Source organism: Punica granatum, chromosome 3 (genome assembly GCF_007655135.1).
Source record: "Punica granatum isolate Tunisia-2019 chromosome 3, ASM765513v2, whole genome shotgun sequence".
NCBI classification, from domain to species: Eukaryota; Viridiplantae; Streptophyta; class Magnoliopsida; order Myrtales; family Lythraceae; genus Punica; species Punica granatum.
Window position 1 is genome coordinate 3525391 of NC_045129.1, and position 21538 is coordinate 3546928.

At 37.8% G+C, this 21538-nt stretch overlaps 2 protein-coding genes across 3 annotated transcripts; both read left to right on the forward strand.

Annotated features, from left to right (window-relative positions):
- The first annotated feature begins 8672 nt into the window (after window positions 1–8672).
- LOC116202084 (uncharacterized RNA methyltransferase CT0009) lies at window positions 8673–13646 on the forward strand. 2 transcript variants are annotated; one of them, XM_031533604.1, is made up of 10 exons: window positions 8673–9138; window positions 9418–9660; window positions 10185–10346; window positions 10911–11011; window positions 11091–11199; window positions 11624–11779; window positions 11847–11962; window positions 12051–12217; window positions 12623–12753; window positions 13113–13646. In XM_031533604.1, exons 1-10 carry the CDS (start codon window positions 8797–8799, stop codon window positions 13218–13220), a joined length of 1635 nt encoding a protein of 544 aa, XP_031389464.1. In that variant the 5' UTR covers window positions 8673–8796; the 3' UTR covers window positions 13221–13646. The 2 variants fall into 2 exon arrangements, with proteins under 2 accessions (XP_031389464.1, XP_031389463.1); XM_031533603.1 differs by having other exon boundaries at window positions 8674–9138; window positions 10911–11020.
- Window positions 13647–18080: 4434 nt separating this feature from the next.
- LOC116199482 lies at window positions 18081–20103 on the forward strand. Its single transcript, XM_031529834.1, has 6 exons — window positions 18081–18242; window positions 18440–18739; window positions 18876–19040; window positions 19362–19440; window positions 19519–19583; window positions 19714–20103. Exons 1-6 carry the CDS (start codon window positions 18081–18083, stop codon window positions 20101–20103), a joined length of 1161 nt encoding a protein of 386 aa, XP_031385694.1.
- Window positions 20104–21538: the final 1435 nt, after the last annotated feature.

Genomic DNA, 21538 nt, shown 5'->3' on the forward strand with positions numbered 1-21538 from the left:
GTGGGTTCCTTTTGTGTCCGCGCCGAGTTAGGTTTTCCCCCCTTTAATTGTAATTTTCGGTCGAGATTTCAGCCGATTTGGGGAGGAAATCGCGAAATCCGCGATTTCCTATTCTGGGCGGCCGGCCAGATCGCGGGCAGCCAGTTGCCGCTGCCCGGCCTGCCCGGACTGCCCAGAACAATTTTTTTTTTTTTTTTTTTGAATTAGGGCCGGCGGGTCACGGGCAGCCGGTCAATGCTGCCCGGCCTTGCCCGGCCCTGCCCGAGACTTTTCTTTCCTTTCCTTTTTTTTTTTTTTTTTAAATTATATATATATATATTATTATTAATTAATTAATTAATTTTTTTATTATTTTTTTATTTTATTTTTTTTTTTAAAAAAAAGAGTGATAAATAGAAAAATGACAATTTTACCCCCTTGGAGCCGATGGACCGAAATTGGGTGCTGACAGTAACTACCATAGAAATATACAAAATAAGTATTATGACACATCAATATTTAATGAGGACTTTATAAATATTGCTCCCACTATTTATATCAAATCAATGACCCTCAACATTGATTCAGAGAATATCATTCTCATAGTAGCTCAAGATCCATATCTCACCAAGCTCTGAGTCAGCGAGGGCTGATTCACCCAGAACTGGCTATTTAGGTAGGGAACTCACTTTCCCAATTGCATCACATGCAACTCTTGATTAGTTGAGTGAATAATTCCTTATTCAAATCTATCTTATAGATCGATGCCCAACTACATGCCTCTGAACTCCTAATCCTATTAGGCTTGCTCAGTTAAGTCCGACCCACTGGTAAACACAACGTCTTACTAGGATAGATAAGGGCATCCTGCGAAGGCAAGGTCTACACACTCATCGATCTTGGTCTTGACGAGCGTTACAAGGTGGAAGGATATGGACTTAATATTTTGAGGGATTTGATTAACATTTAATCGATCTCACCATACACTATTATGTAACAATTACATAATAGTCCAAACGCATAACTATTATACTAACACAACTAGGACATAGTCCATGTCTAACAGTCATGCACCGCAAATATCAAACATAATCATACCAGTACCAAGCATAAAATCATATTTTATGCTATTATCTACTCAGATTCTAACTAGCTAGGCTCTGATACCAATTGCTAGTTCCACGGGGCTAACGGAAGCGTAAAAAGGAACAGAAATTCAAAATTTCTTACCCGTGAAACTAATTCCAAGACCTACTAGAAGAGTAAGAGTAAATAAAAGCGTACCTGGAATATTTAAAGTTGTCGACCGAGCGTCCCACGCGTGACGCCTCTACTGGTATCCACACCGACTTTGTCGACGAGTTTTCGAGATCGGCGGTGCTAGCGACCAACACTCGAAAGAAACACCCCGATGCGACACCCGAAATTTATTAGACTAGTAGGATTAATTCAAATTGAACAATTCAACTTGAATTTCCTTACACTTATACACGTACACCCATATACATGTATATATATCTCTTATATCTAAACATGCATGCTGCCCCTTTTATAAGCAATATGGGGAAGACAAATTCAAAGCCCCACCGATGTGGGATTAAGGAGAATCAAGGCTCCAAGTGACATGTGTAAGTCTAGGTGACATCATTTAATTAGTCCATGTGTATAGCTAAGTGTTATCATACAATTGGCCCATGTTTCTTTCTATAATTGGCTCCAAGTGGTTCCATAAAAATAACCACTTAGCACACCATTAAATCTAATAAATCGGGTCTAATTAATCGGCAAATTTAATCTCATTAAATATCCGATTAATCGGTCGCACCATAAATCATCTAATCTTTATTAGACAATTTTGTTGTTTCAAAATATCTCGTCAAGTTAGTCGTAGTGTGTGACCCTGTAGGTTCCCAATTACGTTGATAGTAATATCGAAATCTCTATTTTAATATTACAAACAGTGAGCGGCATCTAGCAATGCATCACTGTTACTCAAGTAATCGGAAAGTCAATTTCTCGACGAACCTCGTGACCTATATTACCGTGTAATATAATCCATTGTCCTCTATATCTCTATTGAGCCCAAGGCATGGTCGATGACATCCTTGTATGGCTTAATATCTCTCTTTCTTGATTTACCGGGTAAGTCTATCAGAGCAAATGAGCTCGATATCATTATATCGACTCATTTGGGTATGCATACACTTTTAGACTTAACCACCAAGTGGCCGTGAGATATCGCTCCCGTTTCGTAGGAGGGACAAATCCTATCTTGGTCACTCACATTCTTTTCCATGCTTTGTGGCATACCCAATAACTATCTTTATAACCAACCAGTTACGGTGGCGTTTGACAGTATCAAAATATATGACATTACACGTAGGAATCCATGGTGACCTCAAGTCAAAGGACCATTACACTATAGTCACTTTGAGATATGCTAATGACAGTCACGTAACAACCCATGTAGCAATCTCATGGCGGGTCAGTCCAATACACATTACTCTTAATGTATACATGTGGTGTGATTTGATATCTCCATATCCATGACCTATGAGATTTGGTCATCAATCAACACTCACACTAGTCTAACCGTATTACCGTTGTCCTAATTAACGATAATACTTTGACTATGGACATTTAGGAATAATGTTCAGTAATTATAGGATCTCACAATCAAGTCACACTTGATGCCTATTGAACCTACTATTCCAAGGACATTATTGTGTAAAATCATATTTAGCGCAATCTACACAATAACAGATATGCCTCGTTTTATAATGAAATAGATATCATATTACAAAACTGATTATAGATTGCCTCTAGGGCATACACCAATTCCCAACAGGTGGAACAAGGGAAGTTTGGACAGTTTCTTCTGGGTCAGTGGTAGTTAAAGTATCCTCAACAGAAGCAACCATACCTGTAGACTGGATAATATCCTCGGGTGCAACATCTATCAGAGTAGAGGATGAGGTTGAGATAATATATAGGACATCAGGTGGAAGAGGAATGTATGTGGTTTCAGAAGAATCAGTAAGAGAAGTACTGAGATCAGAAGAGAAAGTACCAGTAGCTGAGGCAAAGCCCGAGGATGTCCTTTCAGGTCCCACTGAGATAGGCACACCAGTTCTGAATGGGAAAGACTGTTCATCAAAAACAACCTGAGGAGATATGAAGATACGGCCACTGATGGGATTGAGACACCGATAGCCTTGATAATGTAAAGGATAACCAAGAAAAACACAAGGTTGTGAACGAGGTTCTAATTTGTGACGGGCATAAGGGCGTAGATATGGGGAGCAAAGACATCTAAATACTCGGAGGTGACTATAATAAGGAGGGTGACCAAGCAAAATCTCATAAGGAGATTTAAACTGTAAGGACTTTATAGGAAGCCTGTTTATCAGATAGACAGCTGTTTCAAAAGCATAGTCCCAGAATTTGGAAGGTATAGAAGAGTGAGAAATTAGAGAAAGACCCATGTCCACTATGTGACGATGTTTACGTTCAGCTGATCCATTTTGCTGAGGAACATGAGGACACGAAATACGATGAAAGATCCCATTACTTTGCAATTCAGATTGAAAGGCAGTAGAAAGGAATTCTTTGGCACCATCAAACTGAAAGTATTTGATTTTATGGCCATAGAGGTTTTCGATTTGAAGACGAAAGGCACGAAATATTTGTAATACTTCAGATCGAGATTTCATGACATAGAACCAGGAAAATTTACTATAATCGTCAAGAAAATGAATATAGTAGATGTTTCCGGTATGCGAAGGAATTGGTGCTGGTCCCCAAATATCAGTGTGGATGAGTTCAAAAAGGGAAGTGCTCTTATACATAGTGAGAGGAAAAGAACAATTTATTAGTTTGCCTTGTTGACATGCAGAACAAACAAGTCCAACATGATTATTATTTAAAGAAAAAGAAGAACTAAGAGCACGTCGAATAATTGGAAAGGACGTGTGACCGAGACGTTGATGCCATAGAGTACTCGAGACGGATGTAGAGAGATGAGCCTGAGGATAACTGGTGTGCCTGCCTCTCAAAGGGAAACAATAGAGTCCATCCTTAATCGGACCTCGCAAAAGCTCCTGGCGTGTTTGCTGATCCTTAACAATAAAATAATCAGGATGAAGTTCAAAAAAGCAAGTATTATCTTGAGCAAATTTGGAAATAGAGACAAGATTTTTGGAGATATTAGAAGCATATAGAATATGATTTAAGTGTAGAGGACGAGAGGAGATTTTGATAGTGGAAGAACCAGAAGCAAATACGGGAAGGGATTTACCATCACCAACATAGATGTGATTAGAATTCGGTGTTTCATCATGAATGTTCAGGTTGGCTAAGTTGGAAGTGACATGATGTGTAGCACCCGAGTCCATGTACCAATCAAGGTCATGAAGGCCCTGAGAAGATGCTTCAGCAATGTTAGCTTGAACACCAGAGAAATAACTGAACTGACAAAACGGGGCAGTATGACCGGGTCGGTTGCAATTCTGGCACAGGACGGATGTAGCAATTGGGCTTGAGACAGATGTTGGGCCAACCCCTGTGTGAATTGAGCCGAGCTGAGGAGAGCCTAGCGAATTAAAAGGGCTGGGTGGAGAGAAGAAACCGAGTCGGGTAGCCCGCGTGTCTCGATTCGGGTTGACGTTATAACCCGGTCCATTCCAGCTGGTTCTCCCAGATCCAAGACCATTTGGCTGGAGAGAAAAAGAGATAGGTTAGCAGGATCGTCCCGCTCTGATACCATAAAGAGATTAGAGGAATTTGGCTGAAACTTCAACTTGAGGTTTAAGATGAATTGTATTGAATTATATAGAGCTGTACATGACATGTTTGAGGAAAGAAATAAAAGAAATAAATGCAGAATAATTACATAGCAACTATACTAGGAAAGTTAGGATTTTAGATCACTATTTCCTCTATTACATTGATTTCAGATGATACCCCATGAGATATTTGGATTCGATGGTTGAGAAGAAGCGAGGTTGAATCTAACCCAAGCCTGGACAGGTATTGAGAAATAACCTTTTTTCGTAGGAGGAAAGAACAAATTTTGCCAAATGGAGCGAGCTCTCAAGCAATCTTTCAAGATATGCTCAATTGTTTTCGTGCTCGATGAGCAGATTACACGTGTGGGATTTATCGGTAGACTTCTTCAGGCTAGAAACGAGGCAGAGGCAAGTCTATCTTGAGCTACTAGCCAGATAAATTATTGGATTTGAGGCAAAGACCGTGACTCCCAGATCCAAGACCATTTGTCAAGTGAGAGGGTTTGAGGCAGTCTAACTCAGTGAGATAAGCAGAATTTGAGCTGTAAGTTTCATATGCAGAAGGGCCCCATACTATATTATCTTCAGAAACTTGGAAAAGACTCAATGGAAGACCGCGAATGCAATGCATGATATTAATAAGAAGGATGAAAGAGAGCTAATCAAAGCTCCACCCACAAGAAGGGGAGATGACATAGCTCACCCAATGACGATCTTTATTTAGTGGTAGACCACTAATACAGTACCTCAGTGGTGTGTCCCCAATCCATACATCATGCCAAAAGTTGATCTTTCCCACCATCGCAACAATCCATTTTGCTTCCTTTTCTCACACCTCCATCTCAACTTTGAAGGCTCGCCAATTAGTGCATTTCCATAATTGAGCAAATCCATGTATTTGGAACTTGTCTCGGATCATACGAGCCCAAGGAGCATCAATCGAGGTAGCTCTAGATGCAAATCCACCAAGCAAAACTTTATTACGAATTTCCATTCTTGGTACATTTAGTCCACCATGATTCTTTGGTTTAGTCACCTCTGCCTAGTTGACTAGATGCAATTTCTTTTTCTCGAGGGAAGATCCCCAAGGAATTTGTGATTGAGTCTGTCAAGAGAGGAAGTAATTAATGTAGGGAGGGCAGATCACTGCATATAATAGGCCGGGATGGATGGCGTAATAGAGTTGATCAAGGCAAGCCTTCTTGCCATGGATAGGAGCTATGACTTCCAACCAACAAACTTCCCTCTTACAAATTCAACCACAAATGAGAAGTCCCTTTATTTGCGACTAGATAGAGAAATAGGAAAGCCCAAGTTTCTTCCCAAATGTCGAGATTCCGAGATGTTGAGTGCTGAGGTGAGCTTTTGACGAACTTCCCCAGAAGAATTTTTGGATTCGAGATTTATTAAGGTTAATCTTCATGCCCAACTTACTGCAAAAGCAATTATGAACATCTTGGACCGTGCGCAAAGAGGAGTTACTGGTAGTATCCATAAGGAGAATATCATCCGCAAATAGAAGATGGGACATTAGGAAGCATCCTCTTGAAGGTCTCACCATTTCTATTTGCGAGCTTTAACTGCCTCTTCAATAAGATTTGCAAGGTACTCCATACAAAGTATGAAAATATATGGATATATGGGATCGCCTTGTCGGATACATAAGGAAGGTTGAAATGGTTGAAGAGATCCCCCATTGAATAATATCGAGATGGTAGTGGAGGAGACACAAGCAAGAACTCAACTGATCCATTGTTCAGGAAAACCAAAATAGAAGAGTATTTTATGGATAAAGGACCATTCAAGGCGATCATAGGCTTTCCCGAGGTCCAATTTGATAATGAACCCCCTGAGTTTCCCTTTCTTCAAGCGAAAATATTGGATCACTTCTCGAAGAATCACCACATTGTTCGTTGCTCGTCTTGTCGGGATGAAAATACATTGAAAGGGGGAAATGAGCTGTTGCAGGAACGGAAGTAGTCTCTTGACTAGGATTGTGGAAATCACTTTATAGACCAAGTTACACAGGCTAATTGGCCGAAATTGTTAAATAGTTTCAGGAGAATGAGTCTTGAGAACAATAGAGATGAGCATATGGTTCAGACCCTCCGAAAGCCTATAGGTAGAGAAGAAGCATAAGATGACATCACAGACTGAGGAATCAATGATATTCTAGCATTGTTGGTACAAGCATAGGTGCAAGCCATCAGGCTCGGGAGCTTTGAACTACTTTAAGGAAAAGACAGCCAGGTGAATCTCTGGGCCAAAAAACTGGCTCTGTTAACTTTTTAGCCCAATTTGGAGATATTAGCCTTCTCCATATAGGTTCATGATCAATTTCTCGAATAGATATATCGAACTCATGGCTAATTAAGGAACAAAAGTGGGACTGGATGATATCTTTGATGATTCGTTGATCCGAAAACTCTCCAACCATGTTCCCTAGGGCCATAATTTTGTTTCTTCTTCTACGAACGATGGTCGACACATGAAAAAATCGAGTATTTCGATCTCTTTCAGTTATCCAATTTGTACGAGCTTTGATGGCCCAAAATTCTTCCTCTTGAGCTAAAATTGACAGGAACTCATCTCTGAGAGATTTCTCCAGCTTAATTAGGAAAGAGATTCAGCTGGTTTTCTAGACAACTCTGGACTCTTTTTAATTGGGTCAAGCAATGGCGTTTTCCATAGAAGATATTCCCAAAAGTTTCATTCCAACAAGTAACTTGTGATTTGAAGACATGAATAGCTCTTCCATGAATAAATTCCGTATCAAACCAAGATTTGGGAACTACATCTCGAAATTCAAGGTGACACAACCACATAGGTTCGAAGCGGAAGGGGCGAGGAAGGCGAATCTGATTTGCTGGATTCAGGGATAGTAGTAAAGAACAATGGTAGGAATGGATGAGTGAAATGTGGGAAACTATCACCTTCGGGAAAGAAATCCGCCAGAGAGAGCTCGCTACCACACGATCAAGTCGTTCTTGGATAAGGGAGGGGAGTGAACGAAGGTTAGACCAAGTAACCAAGATCCAACAAAGAGTATTCATTAAGAAATTCATTGAAAGAGTTGAGCCACCCAAGTTAAATTGCACGCCCACTCATTTTCTCATGCTCTGAGACAATATCATTAAAATTTCTAAGAATAATCCATGGGAGGGAGAGACCCTTCACTACCTTTCTAAGATTTCTACAAAGAACCTTATGCTCCCTAATACGTGGACTAGCATAAATAGCTGAGAGTAGCCTGGAAAAAGGCACAAATCTCATGCTCCGAAGAACTCGAAAGATTCACTTGGACCCTATCAGGATGCTAGAGAAGCCAAATTCCTCCAAAGAGACCCTTGGTCGCGGTAAAAAAGAAACCATTGAAGGACATAGTCCGGGCAACTTGGTCAGCTTGCTCACCCTACACGCGGGTTTTAGTCAGCAAGATAATGTCAGAATTGTGTGTTTCCACCAGTTCCTTCAAGGCTCTCCGAAAATTATTATTTCCCGCTCCCCTACATTGACATAGAGTCTAATGAGATCGTGTTCCCCGAGATTAAAAGTTTTGTTTATTTATTTTTTACAAATGACTCAAACACTACCCATCTTCATTGGTGGCTTACAACATCAATTAGGTCCCCGATTTACATCAATATGGAACAAAATTGATGTTCCAAAGGACTAATTTGATGTTACGAAATGATGAAATTGATGTTTCAAGGGATCAAATTGATGCTTGTGGACTAAATTGATGTTTCAAAGGACAAAATTGATATTGTAAGGGACCAAATTGACGTTGATAAGGACTACTTTGATGCATATTTCATGCAAACGAACCTAATTGATGCAAATCGAAATCGCTAGTTTACTCGATTTTATTTTACTACGTTCACATGCGAAGTACAGATCTGCCCTCCTTAGGTATTCAAAATACCGAAATCACCCTCTATCCACCCCGTCGGCCTTTCCCTCCTCCTCCGAAGTTCCCGCAGTTGCGAGCTACTTCTTGTGTGCTGACACCGTCGGTCTCTATCGGAAAATGGTGACTCTTCCGGCTCAGGGCTGCCTGAGGAACCTATCGCTTCCCCGCCCATGGCTCCATAGCCTCCGCCGCACGGCCTCCGTCGCCTCTGCGTCTCTTCCCGACCCTCTTACGGAAGACCCGCCGCGGGAGGCCACTGCTTCCAGTTCAAAGCCCGCCTCCTCCTCGTACTTCCCGAAGAAGAACCAGACTTTAGAGCTGGAGTGTCTGAGCCTGGCCTTCAAAGGGAAGGGCGTCTGCAAGGTGGCCGACAGCGGGTTCGTCGTCATGTGCGACCGCGCCCTCCCCGGGGAGCGCTTCATTGGTCGGGTCACACGCAGGAAGGGGAATTATGCCGAGGTATGTGAAAAACAGAAGCTTTTAAACTGATTAATTCTCTGTTTCCAACATCACTGTAGGAAGCTGTACTGTGGAGTGTTTGCTGGGCATTGTTGTATAAGCTTCATTAATTTGATTATTCTCCATTAACAGTCTTATCAGTTCGCGGAATTTTGTTAATGTAACTCGATGGGAAGATGAAAAAGATTGGAACTTGGGTGCTTAGCTTCATAATTTAGCTTATGGATTTACTGTCTGATTGATGTCTTGATATCGTTTGTCTGGTTTCTGATGTTTCAGGTGGCCAAGGTGAAGACGATAGATCCTCACTGGGACATTGTGGAAGCCCCGTGTGAGTATGCATCATACTGTGGAGGTTGCAAAACGCAGAACTTGTTATATGAGGCTCAGCTCAGAGCTAAAGAACAGCAAGTCTACGAATTGATTGTTCATGTCGGTAGATTTTCCAATAAGGACCTGGAGCTTCATAATATCATGAAGCCAATTGTTCCATGTGACGTTCAATATCATTACAGGAATAAGGTTGGTGACGGGCATTAAACCCAATACTCTTAGTTAAAACATTTTCCCTGTTCATGTAGTGGAGTGTAATAATTCTCATGCTCCAAGTAAAAAATAAAAAATAAAAAAAAATCCCTGTTTTCGAAATGCTTATAAGAACTCCATTGAAAAACTGAGTTGTGAAGCAGAAACAACTTCCTCTGTTGAAAATGCTCCATTAATAATAGAAGCATTATCCTGGATCGGATTTGGGTTGTTGGTTAGATGGGGCCCTTGGCATGAGGAGCCACTACAAGTTGAAAATTTGAGTCTAGGGGGGTTTATGAGAGAATCTTCACAAGAAATTGGAAATCAACTAGAAATTCTGCTAAATATTTTCAGGACTGGCAGTTTGTCATATGTATTTGAGATGAACTTTACCGTTGTCTTCCATTACACTAATGATATCCTTCAGTCTTCTCATTTGGGTGCTTGTATTTTCATGGGAATGGTACCTGTTTTGATTGCTAATTGTTGGTTTTGTTGTTAAATTCTTGGTTCTGTAGATGGAGTTTTCTTTTGGTTCTCAAAGATGGGTTCCAAAGGAATTGTTAGGAGAGAAGCTCAATGGCACTGATAACTATGCGTTGGGGCTGCATGCTCCCGGCTTCTTTGATAAAGTTCTAAATGTCAATAATTGCTTATTGCAAAGTGATCCTGCAAATAAGGTAGGTGCTAATGTTTGGGGGGGTAAACTTCTTTGTCCCTTGTACTAATTTGTAGTGTAATGTGCTTGAGCTTTTTATCTGATGTCCCTCTACATACTTGATTGGTTGGCCATCTGTTGTAGATCTATCAGGCTGTTTATAATGAGAAAATGAAGATGTCTAGTCTACTTCTGATTCTCCTTCTACAGTACTGTAGTCATGTTTTCTCTTTCTCCTAGCACTTAAGTCATTCAAGTGGCGATCCCTTTTTTTCTCAAGCAATAAAAACTTATCTGTTCATGTAAATATCTTAGATGGATTTGGTTCTAACGGTTGTGGGGTTAGAAGTAAAATCTGGGTCTGTTTATTCTTGGATTATTTTTCTATAGAAAAATTTTAGAATGCAGTTCACAATACAATATAATAATTCATCATGCTGGTATTTCCACATAATGAACTGGTTGGTCTATGACTACATGGGGTATGATATTTCTCTTTATTCATTTTGTTATGGATTATGACATAGAGCTTTGCAAAGGACGAGTTGTCGTAATTCTGATCTTTTGTTTGCATTTCCTGTTATAGGTTCTTGATACACTCCAAGAATGCTGGAGGGATCCCGAATTAGGTTTGTCTCCTTATGATGTTCACTCCCATGCTGGATTTCTCAAGCATTTAATGCTAAGGTCAGGGAGGTGAGTTTCCACAATCTTCATATTAAGATTTTTTGCTTTGAAAATTTAGTAATCTGGCAACGTGTTTCAGGGATGTTGCAACTGGCCGGCCTGAACTCATGGTCAATTTTGTTACCTCATCATACAAGCCGGAGCTGCTGAAGCCATTAGTGGACAAAGTCTCATCCTTTCCTGAAGTGGTTCGTGTGGCGAACTCTTCTATGTTAGTTTTGCGAGCACTCTACTTTATTACTTTATCCGTGCTTGTTAAGTTCGATCCAAAATCTAGATACTTGAGTTGTTAGAATCGATGTAGAAACAATCCATAATCTTCTAAAACACATTTAATACAGATTATGTTATATTGTATGCCCAGAATCAGAGTGTTGATGGCATATAGACAAAATGGAAATGGGTTCTTTAGTTTGGTTTGATGTTTTATTTTGTCTTGTTTGTCTTTCTCCCCGTCTTTTTCCCTTTCATTGTTTTGCTTTTTGCATATAGAATAGGAAATGTCTCATTTCCTCCTTTCTTTTTTGTTCTTCCATTTGTAGGAATATCACTAGTTTGTATTTGATTATGCAAATATCTTAAAATAACTTTTCACATTGATTTTATGCTTAGGCAAGCATCGTTAATAATGTAAATACATCAATTGGTAATACATCAGTGGGGGAGGAGGAATACACTTTGTATGGGAAGCCGACTATCACAGAGATGCTAAGAGGGCTTTCCTTTCAGATTTCGGCCAACTCTTTTTTCCAGACAAATACCCGTCAGGTATAACAACACATAAAAATTTCACCTGTTTCCTGGAAAATAATTGCTAATTTCAATGTACTTTTAGGCTGAGGTTCTGTACAAGCTAATAGAAGAATGCGTGGGCCTAAAAGGAGATGGCTCTGAAATCATTCTTGATCTGTTCTGTGGGACTGGTACCATCGGATTAACCCTTGCTAGAAGGTAATATTTTTTGGATCTTAATTTGTAAAACAAAAGCTAGCAAAAGCAAGAGTCCCCGGTCTGACAATTGTTTTTTTTCCCATTTCAGGGTAAAACATGTGTACGGATACGAAGTGGTTCCTCAAGCTATCTCCGATGCCAGCGTTAATGCTGGGTTGAATGGCATCTGTAACACAACATTCATCCAAGGAGACCTCAATAAAATCGACGAGAACTTTGGGCGGGATTTCCCAAAGCCAGATGTTGTAATCTCAGGTCATTTCTTGTTACTCTTGTAGCAAAATCTTATTTTATCTTACTTTTCCTGAGGCCTCTATGAGGAGCTTGTCCTCAAATCCACAATCACCACTTTCGTCCATGAGTCCTGATTTTTTTGGATCACTTCCTGAAGCCCATGTAGATATTCATGCTGTTTTTAAGATGAGATGGGGGAAATGGAACCCCATATATCAATTACATCGAGTTCACGGCTAAAAATTTCTTAGATTGCAATTTTTTTTTATCAGTTTATATGTTGCATCTCTTTTTAAGTTATTGATATACCACTTATTTGAAAGAAAAATGTTAAGTGCTCCTTGAGTTTGCGCTTTACGAACCAATAGCATTAAATTTCAATATGTGAAGAACTGCTCCATTACTAAGGCATCTTTCTTTTGGCAGATCCAAATCGTCCGGGGATGCATATGAAGTTGATCAAATTTCTAATGAAGCTCAAAGCTTCACGAATTGTCTATGTATCATGCAACCCGGCGACCTGTGCACGCGACCTTGATTATCTTTGCCACGGAGTGGTATGTATTTTTTCAGAAATTGTTTGTTATAGTTTTTAATTCTGCTATTGAAGTTGTTTCATTGACCCCTTGCTCACAATATCGGACACTGGAACTTGAGGAAACCATTTGCCGTTATGAGTTTTCAGAAGAAACAAACCAATGCCATTGCATTACTTAAACCTCTTATTTTCTCTTCACGGTTTATAAATTCTGAAGCAAACAGAGCCATTAAGCTCCTGTTCTGATTGTACCGTTTCTGTCATGACCTTAGGCGCCGAGGAAAAAGCCTGTGTTAATATCTCATGTTAGATGTTGTCTCATACTAAATTGTGAAGTTATAGAACTATCATATGATAATATGGAACCTACATTTGCAGGCTGATTTGAAGATAAAAGGATGTTACGAACTGAAGAGCGTGCAGCCAGTGGACATGTTCCCTCACACTCCACATATCGAGTGCGTATGTCTTCTGGAGCTCCGATAATCCTACATCAAACCAACTTCAAGCTGCATCCTTGCAAAAATGGGGTGGAACATCTTGGTCCTGAGCCGAAAAAAACCTGCTTGTAAGATTGGCCGGTTCTGCCATTAATTTTCAGATAAAAATTCTTGTCTGTCAGTCCATTGCTCAAATCTGCAACGGATGAATATGAAAGGCTTCAGGTGGTGGCCAAAAGAAAGGCTTCAGTTGGCTAATAGGACAATGTTGTTAGACTGAGATCGGGTAAGGGTTTCCGTGAAGCGGGAAAAGTTCAGTTCAAAAATATTAAAGATTAGAATAGAATAGCTAAAGTTTAGAGGGAACCACTTACTTCCTGGCCTAATATTATGAGACGATGTGATTGTGAATGTATTATATTTCGACTTATGTTTTTCTGCTGTATGATATTCATTTTCTTTTCTGCTGAAATCTTGATTTGAAGCTCGATCGATCCGATCAAGGGCCGAGGATATTTAAGGGCAGTCTTCTTTTGGTCCAATCTCTAAATTGTTTAGAATCAATATATAAGTTTTCTGAAACTACTTTTGATGAATTGTTTTCAGAAAACTTCATTTGAAAAGTGAAGTGACAATCTGTAAATGAGCACCAAGGAGCCGCCCTTAATATGTTCGAAGTCCTGGCAGCTTGCAATTACACATGCACGTATGATAAAATCTTTGAAAACTTGGACTCTGCCCCGATACAATTTTAATTTGAGCTGTCTTTCCATCAGAATCTGAGTTTTAAATGATTTCCCAAATATTCAGTGATCATACAAAGCCGATTAAGATCATAAAAGCGTAATTCTCTCTCTCTCTCTGTCTCTCTCTTCTATTGAGATTTCACAGATGAATATCAGAAGAAAATAATCAAAATTAGCGAGGACAACCTAATTAATTGGAAGATTTTCTGATGTCCATCGAATGCCTGGAAGGAATGTACAATCCCCATTCTAAGAAGCCCGTGTTATATCTTATAGGCATGGTTAGGTGATGCATGCTAGCCAGATATACTCTCTTATTAAATTCTGAAGATAAAATCATAACGGAAGTTCTAAAACTATACAAAAAGTTAAATTTAAGTGGGTCGATCCGGCTTGATTAGATTAGTCATGGTCCAATTGAGTTTCCGAATACCAACTGAAAAATGTATGGCTTTGCATTCTAAACGTTTATTAAGTGAGACAGAATGCGGTCCATGTATCGGCCAACATTGTTTTTATTGCATTTTCTCCTTTATCTGATCGGATTGGCTAATTAGGCAGCTGTATTGACTGTCTTCGTCTTAGTCTGCTTTCGGACACTATATATAATATATGAAAATAACAAATTTTAGAGTAATAATTAGCCTCGCTCAACCCTTGATCGGTCAGTAGGCTTTGCATATAAATCTTAATGATGAAGATTACAAGAAGATATCTAGAAGTTACAAAAGTATTCTTAATTAATCATAACGAAACGAAAAATACCCGTACAATATTCCTAAATACTCAGGTCATTTCTCGCGACTTTTGTTATTTTTTGGATCCACACAAACACCACTTTCGTCCATGGTTTCATGATTCGAATCACTTCCTGATATTCAAATTTCTGATGAAGCTCAAAGCTCCACGAATTGTGCATGTATCTTACAACCCAGCGACCTCTATTATCTTTGCAATGGAGTGGTATGTATTTCTTGTTCTGCATGTACCATTGAACGAACCTTAGGCGCAGGGGTATAATTCCGTGTTATATCTCACTGTCATGGTTTGATGGATCAGGCTAAGACATTTATCTCTTGTTAAATCGTGAAGTAATATACCTTTTTAGCACATGATAACGTGGAACCTAAATATGCAGGCTGATTGGATTGGAAGATGCAAGAATGTTACCAACTGAAGAGCGGGCAGCCTGTGGACATGTTCCCTCACACCCCGCACATTGAAAGCGTATGTCTTATGGAATCGTCCCTTATGTGCATTAGTCACATAGGTTATCAATTGAATTGAAATTATTTTTCCTTGCAGCAATTTTATCAATTGCAAAAAGATAGGGATTTCATATCGGAATATGGAGTAACTTGCCGATAATAAGGCTATAATTCAAATGCAGCCCGATTCAACTGCAACATTGATGATATTTATAACAAAATAAGCTTTGTGCGACTACCAATGCGGGTTGGTCAAAGCAGTTGGGCGCTTATTCGCTCAAATCAAGATCTCGAGTAAAAAAATTCACGTTGGATCAAAAGAGAATGTAACGAAATGGCACACGTCCTTGCGTATTGACCGAGAAGCCGCATGTTCAATACTCAGTAGGCCTACTCGTGCCCCTTTGCTAGTCATATAAAATTTATTTTTCATTATATTAGGCCTTACGTCTCCTTTGTAATAAAAAAATTCACTTTAGGATAGTTTTACCTTTTAACAGGGCCGGCCAAATAGAAAGGTGAGCCAGACCTTCGCCTTAGGCTCCGATTTAATCCACATAATTTAGGCCCCAATTTTAGAATTTTTCCCATAATTGAGGAAATTTTATTAAACATATATCATATAGAGTATAGATTAAGCCCCCTAATAATAATTTATCTGACGTAATTTCTAATAAACTTACTTGCCAAAATAATTTCTAATTAGTTTCATTTTTCTCCTCGTTGACCTTCCCAATTTATCACTTGTTTTTCTTAATCCCTAATTATTCTACCCATCAACCATCCACGGAATCAATTTACTTTTGTTCAATTTTTTTCATCCTTTATTAATTACTTGTTTTTCATCCCAATTTATTACACAAATCTCGAAAGGAATGTCCAGCACACGAAGACCGAGATGGGAAGTGGCCATTTCCCTCTTGATGATCACCGTTCATTAGTATGTTGGTTACTTTAGAAAGAATGGGGCGATGCAAACCGTACCTAGGAAAGTCCTCCTGTCAAATGCGACGAATCATCTGAGCTACAACGTGGAGTTGGGACCCCCCGGCCTGAATTTAGGAACTCATTTCTACTTCGGAGGTCCTGGACTCTCACCGCTATGCCCATAATAGCTAGTGAATGAAGGTAGAAATTAATATATTGAATTATTGAACTAGGGTGAGACTGAGCAGAACTATTTGTACAAGTCCTCCTATTGGAATAATAGTATTTCTCTTGTGATTCTTTGTTAAAGATTTCAGCTAATGGTACGGAAATGATCGAGCAACAGCAATATATATCTTAGCCAAAGAATGGAGAAGTAGTTGCAAGAGCCGCCTATGGTTCGATATCTATATCTATATTTATATCTATAATATATATATATAAGTACGACAAGTTTATCTAATTTTCAATTCTAGAAATACCTTTATATTATCGTGACTTTTCCTCACACCTTTTCGGTTCGTGACTTTTGGTCGCACATTTTCACTATATATAAAAACCAGTACTTTCTATTCATTACTTATTTTCAATGCTTTATTGTCTCGCATCTCTCTCAACCAAGTTAGCCCTTCATCACATGTATATTTTTTTTTTATTATTTCATAATGATTTACATAAAATTTCATTGCACCATATGTCTATTTTCAACGTCTGTTATCCTAACAGGTTCATACATTCTTTGTCTCATCTCTATGAATTATGTGGTTATTTTCAAAATTTCTTATTTTTGCAATTTTTGTTCCAAAAAATACTCATATCCTTCGTAAATTTCTACTTTTTTTTAACCTTTTACTCCCATACTTTTGGTATGCTTTGTTAGTATAACTTTTTCTCACACATTTTTAATTCTCTATTCATCGCTCATTTTCAATATTCATTGCCTTATATCTTCTATCATATATTGCATCAACCGAGTTAAACTTTGTATATCTCTTCTAAAGTACGACCATTCACAAAGTGTTTCTCTAACTTTTTAATTATTTAAAAATCATAATAATTTACATCAACAAAAATATATTATTATTTAGATATGGTTAATGACAATTTAAACTGGTGAATATATTTAAAAAAACTATATTAAAGAAGTATAAGAAGACATCTTTCTAATTCGCATACATAGCAGTATTTTTATTTTGGACGTGATATACACAAAATTAGAGAACTCAGAAATTTCACAAAATCTCATTTGACAATCCAGACATTCTAAAGGTACTAGTCTAAATAAGTAACAAAAAGAAAAACAAAAAACTGAAAAACTCATCTTCATGTCTAATGAAGACGTACATTTTGAAAAACTCACTTTCAATTTTAATATGTATCAAGAAAAAAATTGAAAACACATATTGCATACATAGGACAAAGAATTTTAATGAAAAATAATTTTTTTCATAAGAATATAGATATACTCACAGAAAAACAAAAGAAAATTAGTTGAGATTAGTTTACCACGGTTTTCATGCTTTAGAGATTGAGAATTTCAAGTGATAATAAATAAAAAAGCAAAACATTCAATTCACCATGTGGTAGACATGCCTTTAACATAAGATACATGTTTTGGCCATGAATTAACATAGATAGAGAAATAAGCTAATTTATAGCAAGGTTAATTGACTATTGTCTTAGCTGATCAGAGCAAAAGATTAAAATGGTTAAGTTTAGATTATCATTCCTAATATCATGGAGTCGAGTTTGTTAATGAAGATAAGATTCCATTGACTATGGCATATTGTTAGGATCATATACACATATATACCATATCCATACATATTTCCTTTTTGGGGTTAAATATGTCCATATCCATACTTAGATACATACAAACATATATATATATATATGCACACATATTGGTCTATATATATGTTTAATTTCCGAGTGGCAAAAGGCGAGAGACTCAGGTTCCGGTTATATGTTCGATTCCTGAGTCATAGAGAAGTTGTTTCTAACATATCGGTACCATATACGTACATGGCGGCTCGTAATAGAAGAAGAGAAGTCGTTGTTGGGCTATTTTGGCTGATTGCCGTGACAGTTGATTCTGTTCAAGCAAGAAGAAACCGAATTTTGTCCGACGGATCGAATGATGCCGAGTTTGCTAAGCCCCCAAGAGGAACGCTGAAAACTATTCAGGTTCTGTTTCACTTCATTTGTATATTTACCAATTCACCAGATCACTAGCAATCAATTAGATCGATCCACAGATGGATCAAGTTCTGCTATTTAGTCATTTTGGCGATTTGTCCTTATTTTTCATGAGACGACATAACTAGAATTAATGGCACGGGCATATGGTTAAAAACACATAAAGTTTTCTTTTTGTTCCGTAGGGTGGCGGTGGCGATGTTGTCGATTGTGTCGATATTTACCAACAGCTGGCTTTCGACCATCCTTTACTCAAGAACCACACCATTCAGATGAAACCAAGTTTTTTCCAAGAACAAGAAGGCGAAAGCCATCAACCATCGCAAGGGCAACCAGGATTGGAGGAATGGGGCGTGGATTGCCCCGAAGGGACGATCCCTATCATCAGAAAGACATCGAAGAACCACCCCGACGTCAAGGATTATGCCCCGTCATTTCCCTTTGATATTGAAAGCAACAGAAGCATCAAATCCTTTAAACACGAAGTACGTGCTTGCCATTTTCCTCTTGCTTGTTGATTGAAACATATAAACAAACTTGTAGCAGTAAAAAGAGTAGAACCAAACTACTTTGGTCGATCATCTGTGATTCATATGAATATGTATTGTATGAAATCATCAGTACGCATATGTAATTGCGGCTGGTGATCTAGGAAGCTTCCATGGCGCTCAAGCAAGGCTCAATGTGTGGAATCCTCAAATAGAGGATTATGAGTTCAGCGCGGCCAAGATTTGGATCATCGGGGGCCCCACTGCATCTGCGGATGTCGTAGAGGCTGGCTGGATAGTAAGTCCAATTAATTTCAATAATAATTGATTAATCGATTATTATTGCTTAATTTGCTCTTTTCATTTTTTTTTTCAAATTCTAATAAAGATCATTCTGGTGAGTAATCAACTACCAACGTTTATTGGCCTACTTAGTCCGAGTATAACTCGATAAGGCTCATGTCATCCTTGTTTCAGGTTGGCGATAATTTTGAACCCAAGCGTGCCCCGAGACTTTTCACATATTGGACCGTGAGTTTCCTAGTCCATTTAACATAGGGGTTGCTTTGTGGATCACTCTCGAGATGAATAATCCGTCTGTTTGAATAATTATTGTCAGAGTGATGGATACCAATCTACTGGATGCTATGACCTTCAATGTCCAGGATTCGTGCAGACGAACAAAATATTTCCTCTTGGTAACAGTCCAAACTATTTCATTAATATTTCTGATATTTGTTCATGTCTCCAATTTATTGATCTTTATATCTGTACAGGTTCCATCATACCATCTTCCACGTTCAACGGGAAGCAGACAGAACTGTATATAGAAATCAAACAGGTGAATGATTGTTCTTCTTTGCCTTATCTATTTGCTTTTTTTGTTGAGTTCATTTTGGGTAAACATTTCACCAAAAAAGAAAAGACAGTGAATAAAATCAGTCCTTAATTACACATATTTCATGCATCAGGACATCTCTACGGGAAACTGGTGGCTCCGAGTAAAGAATGTGGATTTGGGTTACTGGCCTGGATTGATCTTCTCCAGTCTGCGTCTTGGTGCTCGTTCAATAATTTGGGGCGGTGAGATTACGAATGGAATAAAAAATGGCCAGCACACGACGACCCAGATGGGAAGTGGCCATTTCCCTCGTGACGGGTACTATACAAAATCGGCGTACATCAGGAATATCGGTTACATCAAACATGATGATCCGATGCAACCCACGCCCAAGGAAGACCTCCAAACATATGTGACAAATCGTCAGTGTTACGACCTCGTTTTGGGACCATCGAACCTGAATTTCGGAACTCATTTCTACTTCGGAGGTCCCGGACGTTCAGCACAATGCCCAAAATAGTTTTCTAGCATTTCACATGTACCTCTTCCACTAAAACAAGGTTGATTACACAAGAAAAGACTTTCATAAGTCCAACTCACCGGAATAAAGAGATCGAAGAGGAGTCATGGTTACAGGATCAGGACGGCATATATGGTTTGGCTATAAATCAAAATTAGAAAAACTAGCTATGTCATTCGCGCATTGCGCGGAGGTGTTATTCATGGCATGAATTTTTATAATTTATTATACATAATCTAAAAAATATTGATTAGTCTATAATGATAGAATTAACTCTATGATAATCGTCAAAGTAATGATGAACAAAGAATGTCAAATTCATCGTATTAGATTTGACTTATAAATACTTTATCTACATAAAAACTATATTATTCACTTAAAAAACATTAATTTATATATTTTATAAATAAGAATAGTAAAATCACATGAATAAAATTATTTTAATTATAGTAATTAATTAATACCGAGTTATTTAAAAGAATTCTTAACTTTCAATATCTAAATTGTAGAAAATATTTGCATTTAGATCCTTTATACAACTTTAAATGTTTCAACTTTAAGTAAATAAGTTACTTTTATTGAGCTACTCTTATTAAGTTAGTCCTAATAAGTTACTCATAGAACTTAAATGTTTCAACTTAAGTAAATTTAATAAAAAGAAAAACTAAATTTATTCCATTCACTTAATGAATTTTTAAATAGATAAATTATTTTAGCATTCTCTAAGTATATCATTAAAATAGAACATGTAATAGTTTTTTTATTATTCCAAACCTCGTTACGATTTCAATTATGTAAGTAATTACTTCGTGAAAAAATTTATAAAAATATTTCCCTCCTTTTTAAACTGGAAAACCCTAATTCAGTTTTAAGAATATAATTATGTATTTGTAGAATTGAAAATTGGAAAATAAAATAATTTTAATTAATCGAATTCCAAAAGATATATTTATTACTAAACTGTATGGACTCCTAGATTAATTCACTCTTATTTTTTTAAGTGTATCTAATATTGGTATAGAAATTTTTAAAAGTTCATATATATATATATATATTCTAGTAAACATAATTTTACTTGTTAAATCGAGAACTAGAAAATAAAAATAATTTTAGTAATTTGAATTGATATAAATATATTATCCCTATAAATCAATTTATTTTACTTGTGCATTAATTATTAATGCATTAATTAAAGAGGGTAGAGAAGATTACTGAAATTTGGGTAAATAGAGAGTTGGAGGTTTGACACATAGCACCACTTTGTGAATCATAGGATGACACGCGGCACAACTTTGTGAAGCATGCTTTTTCATTTTGCTATTATGTATTAGATAAAGATGTGACATGCGATCATCATAAGTAGAAAGTTCAAGACTGTGTATAGTATGTAATTTGTTGTGAGTATGCCTTTTCAACGATAACATAAGTTCAAACC